The sequence below is a fragment of the Silene latifolia genome, chromosome 1 (assembly GCF_048544455.1).
Source record: "Silene latifolia isolate original U9 population chromosome 1, ASM4854445v1, whole genome shotgun sequence".
NCBI lineage: Eukaryota > Viridiplantae > Streptophyta > Magnoliopsida > Caryophyllales > Caryophyllaceae > Silene > Silene latifolia.
In genome coordinates this window covers 60,498,629-60,505,572 of record NC_133526.1, presented here as the reverse complement: position 1 = coordinate 60,505,572, position 6,944 = coordinate 60,498,629, and the positions used below count along the sequence as shown (strand labels likewise).

Below are 6,944 nucleotides of genomic sequence, written 5' to 3'. Positions count from 1 at the left end.
CAATTGACCCATTTAAAAATGAGTAAGTGAAAACAACATACGAGTAATTACACCCATGCCTAATTCGTGCTCGAGCTTCAATTTCTTGAGCTTGATGAGCTTCGAGTTTTTGAGCTCGATGAGCTCCGAGTCGATCTCAATCCTACCCTAGCTCGAGATCAGATGGAATTATCGTTTACATCCCAAATAGAATACATTTAATTTTTTCATTTATATTATTTTTTGTTATTATTGATTCTATGTCGTAATATATTATCCTTACTTGTAAAAGGCTACTAACAAAAATAAGGAAAAGATAAGAAATTGCTTTTGTTTTGGGTGACAAGATAAGAATTTACTTAAACTAAAGAGGCACCGGTCAAATGGTTAGCATTAAAATGCAATGGTCCTCTCCTATCCTTCACTCTGTACATTTTCAATCCCTACTTTTCTTCTTTACATTGCATTCTTTTTTTATTTTCCTCCCCTTCTTCCCCCATATCATTATTATTATCATTAGATCTTATATTTTCACACTCAAAATAATATTAAATAAATATAATTTTCCAACTTCTCTCCTTGTTTCCTACCTCTTCATATACCCCCTTTTTCCTCTTCACTTTATACTCATTTTCCTAACTAAATCTCACCTTATCATAACAAAATTGACCATACAAATCATATTATTATTAGTAGTAGAAATGAACCAATACTCCTCAAACCATCAACCTTCTCACACTCTTTGGTATACTCCAACTCCTCAAAAACCTTTCCCATTCGTCTACCACAACAATCTCAACCAGATCAACACCAATTACGACGACGTCGATTCCGACAACAGCACCACCAATGCTAACAACATGGTCGACCGCTCCGAAACGGCCTCATCCTCCACAATCACTACCCTCGATAAAGAACACATGTTTGAAAAACCGTTAACCCCTAGCGACGTAGGCAAACTCAACCGCCTCGTAATTCCAAAACAACACGCCGAAAAGTACCTCCCTCTCGCCGCCGCCGCCAACGCAGCGAACACCACCGCTGACGGCGGTGCCGGCGGCGGCGGGTTGTTGTTAGGGTTTGAGGATGAGACTGGAAAGTGCTGGAGGTTTAGGTATTCTTACTGGAATAGTAGTCAGAGCTATGTGTTGACTAAAGGATGGAGTCGGTATGTTAAGGAGAAGAAACTTGATGCCGGCGACGTCGTTTTGTTTGAACGGCATCGGTTTGAACCTGACCGGTTTTTCATCGGTTGGCGTCGTCGCGGGTCTAATCCACCGGTTCAACAGACCGTTGGCTGGACCGCCAGGTCGCCGTCGTCTTCCTCGTATAATTTTAACATTAACAATAATCCTAATTATAATCATGAAGGTTATAATAGTCAGACTTACTATAACAATAATCATCAACAAAATGTGGTGCAGTCGCAGCAATGCTACGCACCGTCTCACCAGGTGTCCGCCTTTACTAATTTCCTCCCTCAAGGTATTTTTCATTATTTTCTTCTCTTAATTCTTCGATTTTTTTGAACTTTATTTTAATAATTATCTCGTTACAAGACGAGCTTGTAAATAATATTTGAAAATTTAAGTTAGATGAGAGTAGACAAGGAGAAGTAGTCTATCGTCTCGTAGTCATCAAATCGTCTATCTCATTTATTTTGTTTGCTTGTTTACACATATTTGTTTCTTTTTTCAATTTTGATAATATTTTATATCTATAAAATGATCCATGCTCAGAGAAAGGAGTTCGAATAACAGAGAATTTAGATTGATTGTACCACACGCTGATCTACGTGCGTGCGTAACACATTCCAATTGCCCTGGAAAAATGTGCCCAACCCATGATTCTCTCCTTCAAAAAAGGCATTCAGATAATCCGGTAGGGTAGGGCAAAATCTCATTGAAGACGGACGATATCCGTCACAAACTTGTGACGGATATCGTTTCCTCTCACAAAATGCTCATTGAGAGGTGAGTGGGAAGCACATGGAGGGTACCCCACCTTGTCCCCTCTCCCTTTTTGTGAGAGGTCACAAGCTTGTGACGGGATTAGCCCATCACAAGCAAGACTAGCTGGTAGGGTAGGGAGTATTATAATTTCCACGAATTATAAAATTAGACGGTCTTGTATAAGACGGTATTTTTGTAAGTTGTTACTCGATATTCTTTATTGGGTAATATTACTATTAAGTGGAAGCAAGTCCAAAGGTGTTTAAATTCTGGTCGTAGTGACTAATCAACTGACTAAATTAGTGTTAATAGTGATAAGGATGACATCAACTTTGTGATTAAACAAATAATTAGTGAAGGGAAGTGAAGAATTTCTGATGAAGTAATCTATTTAACTAGCAGACAAGCACGTGGGAGTCCAATAATCTAATCACTTTGATGTCACATCATTAGTTAGACGTTTAATAATTAATTAACGAGTTTAATTAGAGTTGGGCTAGATAATTACAGCGTATGTGTATGTGGTTGTGAGTATAACTTTATCTAATTTTATCTACACTTTTAATGCCTAGGCAAGGTAGAAGCTAGACAGAAATCAAAAAAATCAGGGAATTCCAAAAGGGTACGTTTATTCGGCGTAAATTTGGAATGCCAGGTTGAAGAAGAGGATGAAAATATTACAGAGGATGAACCACAAACCTCAGATGGTTCGTCGCTATCAAGCCAAGGTCAGGGTCAAGTATTCGGCTCGGGATCGGGTTCAAGAATGGGACCCACATCTTACAATTACATTGACTACGTGGGTTACCCTCCTAACAATCACGATCACATGGTAGGTAGCACTAATGCTAGTAATAATATTAGTTGCTTTATGTTTAATTAATTAAATCCCATGTTGAAAAAACTAAACTAAACACTAGTCGTGGTATTAACATTGTTAATGAGCTGGAAGTTATAGGTGTTTATATTGCTGCTACCTGGAATCTTCAAATTCAAATCCCCATTTATTTGCTCCCTTAAATGAGACAAAAATTAAAACCTAATAGTTCCTGCATTAGGGTTAGGGGAGCTGTATTATTGACTTAGTTATTAATTACAACTTGATTGACTTTGTCGTCATCTTGCGTTGTCTCTCATGCATAATCTCTGTACTGTCTCTATAATATCTCTTGATATTCGTGTAGATATACTAGTTAAGTATCGAGTTAATCAAGTACGTTAATCACGGCTTTGTCTATATAATTAATGTTTTTTAATTGTCATGGCCGTCAGTGTTGATTTATAGGTTTGCATGTAATTACTGGTACGTCTGGTAGTGTGAAATAGCAAATAGTGCGCAGATAAGTAGCACTCTCCGTAGTTTAGTGTTTTGAGTCGGCTTAGATTTAGGTCCATGAAAACGATGGATATTTTTTCCAAGTTATTTTGAACGTGATCCGATTACGACTAGTATACTACTATGCTTAGCCTTTGCTTTTTGTCACCGTCCTGCACACCAAATTCCCTAAAACAAAATACCGTTTATTATGGTGATTGGTAATCCGACCCATTTTTTTTATCTCATACGTTTCGAGTCCGAATTTACTTTGTTTATAAATTTTATAAGCAGTCAATTAGGTAGTACGTATAAATTACCGTTTATAGTTGTACTAAATAGTATAAATTAGGTAGAATGAGGAGAGTAATGAAGAAGTCAAGGACGGTGAGCAATTATGTAGAATGAGGAGAATTTTGGCACTAATGTTTGACGGAAAATGAGCTTTTCAAGTTTGAATAATTGAATAGAACTAGAAAATCTGCATAAGCTTTATATACACGTTTGAATAGAACTAAAAAAGACCTGCAGATGCAAAATTATAAATTCGCATAATTTTTAATTTTGAGGAAGCCCTACCATTTTAGGATGGGTCTAGCTGCACTTGTGGGCTGTGGGGGGTGTCAATTATATCTTCCGTGTTAAAGTTTCCTACATAGGCGAATAAGGAAAATTTGATACCTTTCCTTATCATATACTCCTACTCCGTAATGTGGGTATTAAGGTCGTGTGTGTATATGCATGTATGTATTTGTCGTCGATTATGTGGGACTTTGCAAATTGTGGGGCATGGTCTCATTATCATAGACGATTTATAATCCTAAAATGTTTATCAAACTATGTTGTTATTTGATTGTTTCTTACGTGATATAACGGAATTAGTTTTCCTTCGTTTTATGCTTCTGTTTGTTTGTCGAAAATTTGGAAACGTTATTCTAGCGTCACAATATATAGTGAAAAGTCATTGCCATAACTTTTAAGAAATTTCAATTCTTTTAGGATGCAAATATTCTGTTTTTGATTGATTGTAGGCTTGTAGGAGTATATTGTTGTTTAGTTGACTTGTAGAAAACAACTTGGGTTGAAATTTCTCAATTGATGGGATATAAAGACGTACTGTTGTACCCAGTCTTTATCAATACAAGTTTATTTTGATTAAAAGGAAAGAAAATGGTTGGTCGTAGGAATTATGTGGGACTCAAGTAATTGGACAATTCCTAAGGAGGAAGTAATCACAAATAAAATTGATCTTGACTAAAGAATTAGACAACCAAATTAAACAACCTGGAGTATGTTACCAGATGTTTGTTTCTAAGATTATAAATTTGCAGTTACTTCCAGGTGATACATATCTGTACCATATCAGTCGGCCATTATGGGTCCCAACTCATATAATTTCCCTTTGCTATAAGGCAATTCTTCAATTTGTGGGGGGTTGCTTTGGAACCATGTGAGATTGCAAATTGTATGTTGGTAACTAAATAGCTCAGGTGGGGTATTGTATCGCGTCTACTTTCACCCTCGGGTTTTGGTTGTTTACATTCAGTGGTGGATCTAGTAGGGGGCGCTCGTCCCCGCCGGCAATTAAAATTTTTAAAGTTTTTAGCTAAAAGTTTTCAACTTTTTTCAAATTTCCTTTGAATCATTATCCGTATACCCCGGCTGGGTCAATTTCTGGATCTACCATTGTTCACATTTGCTTTTTTACGAGTTAGTTCTTTGATGGGATTGATCATATTTATTACGAGGTAGTATCGAATTAACTTTACACCCTTTTTAGTTTATGTGGGATTGTTTATCAGGTCGAGTTAGTGAGATGTCAAATTGTTTGTTTACCGGATTAAATTGCATAAAATAGAAACACAAACAAGTTGCTCAAATACCCTGAAATTGTAAACTATCGATGAGGAGGGTGAAAGAGTGAAAGCTAGAAAAAGGAATTGATTTGGTCCCAACTGGTCCTTAACCTACATCTGGGTACCGCCATACCTGTGGCTGTACTGTTTTCAATTGGTTGATACGTCACTTTTAGGCCAAATATACTACCCCAGTACCCCATATTGCCCCAACATTTCTGTCATTTTCCTATTTGCATTCTTTTTGGCTTCTGTCTAGCTATTTTTTCCCATTGCATTTATTATTTTAGTTTATGTGATTAATTTGTCCGGGGGAAAACTAGTTACTATTGTATCTTTAATCTTTAATATATTTAATAGTTGGTCACAGTGTATAACCGTCTTACATGCATTGTTAATAGCCAATAGAAAGACGGTAATCGCTAATCCACTACCAATGTGTATGGTCACGGAAATGAGATTTATTATCTTGTATTACCAAGTATTTGTTATAATTTTTTTAATAGCTCACTAAAATAAATATGTGAAAATTTACAATTGTTAGTCATTTATCAGAAATCGGGTCATTACTCGAGTTCCATGGAAATAATTCATTTGGAATAGTTTTTGTGATGTTGAAGACTATTAAGAGCACTACCCAAATTGTATGACATGTGCTTCTCTTTGATGAAGAGTTGAAAATTTATAACGGTTAATATTCATGTAACTATCATTTAAATGTTGACATGATTTGTGATAGGATCTTACATTACTTTTGGCAAAGACAAAGTTTTGTGCTTCATCCCTTTTTCCTGCTATCACTTAAATCACTTTTAATCAATAATTCATGTATATTTACTAAATTCACATCAAATATGTGCAATATATGGTTAATAGTCCCCTATTTTGTATTATGATTCTAATAATTGCGTAAATTGGGTGTAACAGGATATGAATTTTTCACACGATATCAATCAGCATATGAGAAATCGGCTTGGGTAATATCAGATTTGTGTAAGTTCAACATATTTTAAACCGAAGTATCAACTATGGAATACAGAGTACTTGCCGAGGTCAAAGGAAACGATTAACATTATGTTCCGAGCATAAAAGAGGAGGAAAAAAAAACTTTTCTTTAAGCACGAGTATTTTGAATTAATTGGTGGAGTAAAACTGGAAGGAGATTCCTCACGTTATGGCATTTTCTCTTACCATTAAAGATATGTAAGTTTGAGATAAAGATAGACCTCAAAATGACAAGGAATGGAGGAGAAATTGACAGCAGAGGAGGAGGAGCATGGCCTTAGGCAGTACTCTCAGTTGCAAAAAGAGTCCCACAACAAGGGCATGTAAAGTACAAAATGCCCATTTTGCCACGTGGTACATTAAGTCAAGTGCTATTGTATTATCCTAGAATTATATTTACAAAGCATTTTAAAGTTGCAAAAAATAACAAAATGTTTACCTACAATTGTTGACTTACATTCTGTGTAGTTGTGTATTTGTGTTCTTTTAACCATAATACCATTATCTGTTTAGTTACTATCGATTAACTTTCACAAATTCTTGTTTAAGACGATAAAATTTGTATTCAACTTAAATCGTACGGAGTATTAAATATGATAGATGAAACAAAAAGAGGGTGTCTAGAGACTAACAAAATGTCTGTCATGCTTGCAATTAGGAGCATATTTGATCCATTTTTACCTTATGATAGATAATGTCCTCCTAACACTGATTTACTAATCTGTTTAGTAGAGGAAAGGTTGCTGATCTTTTTTTGCTTGTTTATCTAATATGGTTCAGGATGAGTTTTTACAAATAAAAACTTGATATGAAATAAAAACGGAATAACCCTTTCTC

The 6,944-nt window shown here is 35.6% G+C and overlaps 1 protein-coding gene across 1 annotated transcript; it reads left to right on the top strand.

The window, feature by feature from the left end:
* Positions 1-412: 412 nt before the first annotated feature.
* On the top strand, positions 413-6,539 carry LOC141606128 (B3 domain-containing protein At3g11580-like). The gene is made up of 3 exons (XM_074425150.1): positions 413-1,464; positions 2,504-2,763; positions 6,030-6,539. The coding sequence occupies exons 1-3, from the start codon at positions 681-683 to the stop codon at positions 6,081-6,083; spliced, it is 1,098 nt and encodes a 365-aa protein (XP_074281251.1). The 5' UTR covers positions 413-680; the 3' UTR covers positions 6,084-6,539.
* Positions 6,540-6,944: the final 405 nt, after the last annotated feature.

Coding starts and splice junctions, on each gene's coding strand:
- LOC141606128 (XM_074425150.1), top strand. CDS start 681: ATGAACCAATACTCCTCAAACCATCAACCTTCTCACACTCTTTGGTAT. Junction 1,465..2,503: donor TACTAATTTCCTCCCTCAAG/GTATTTTTCATT, acceptor TTTAATGCCTAG/GCAAGGTAGAAGCTAGACAG. Junction 2,764..6,029: donor CTAACAATCACGATCACATG/GTAGGTAGCACT, acceptor TGGGTGTAACAG/GATATGAATTTTTCACACGA.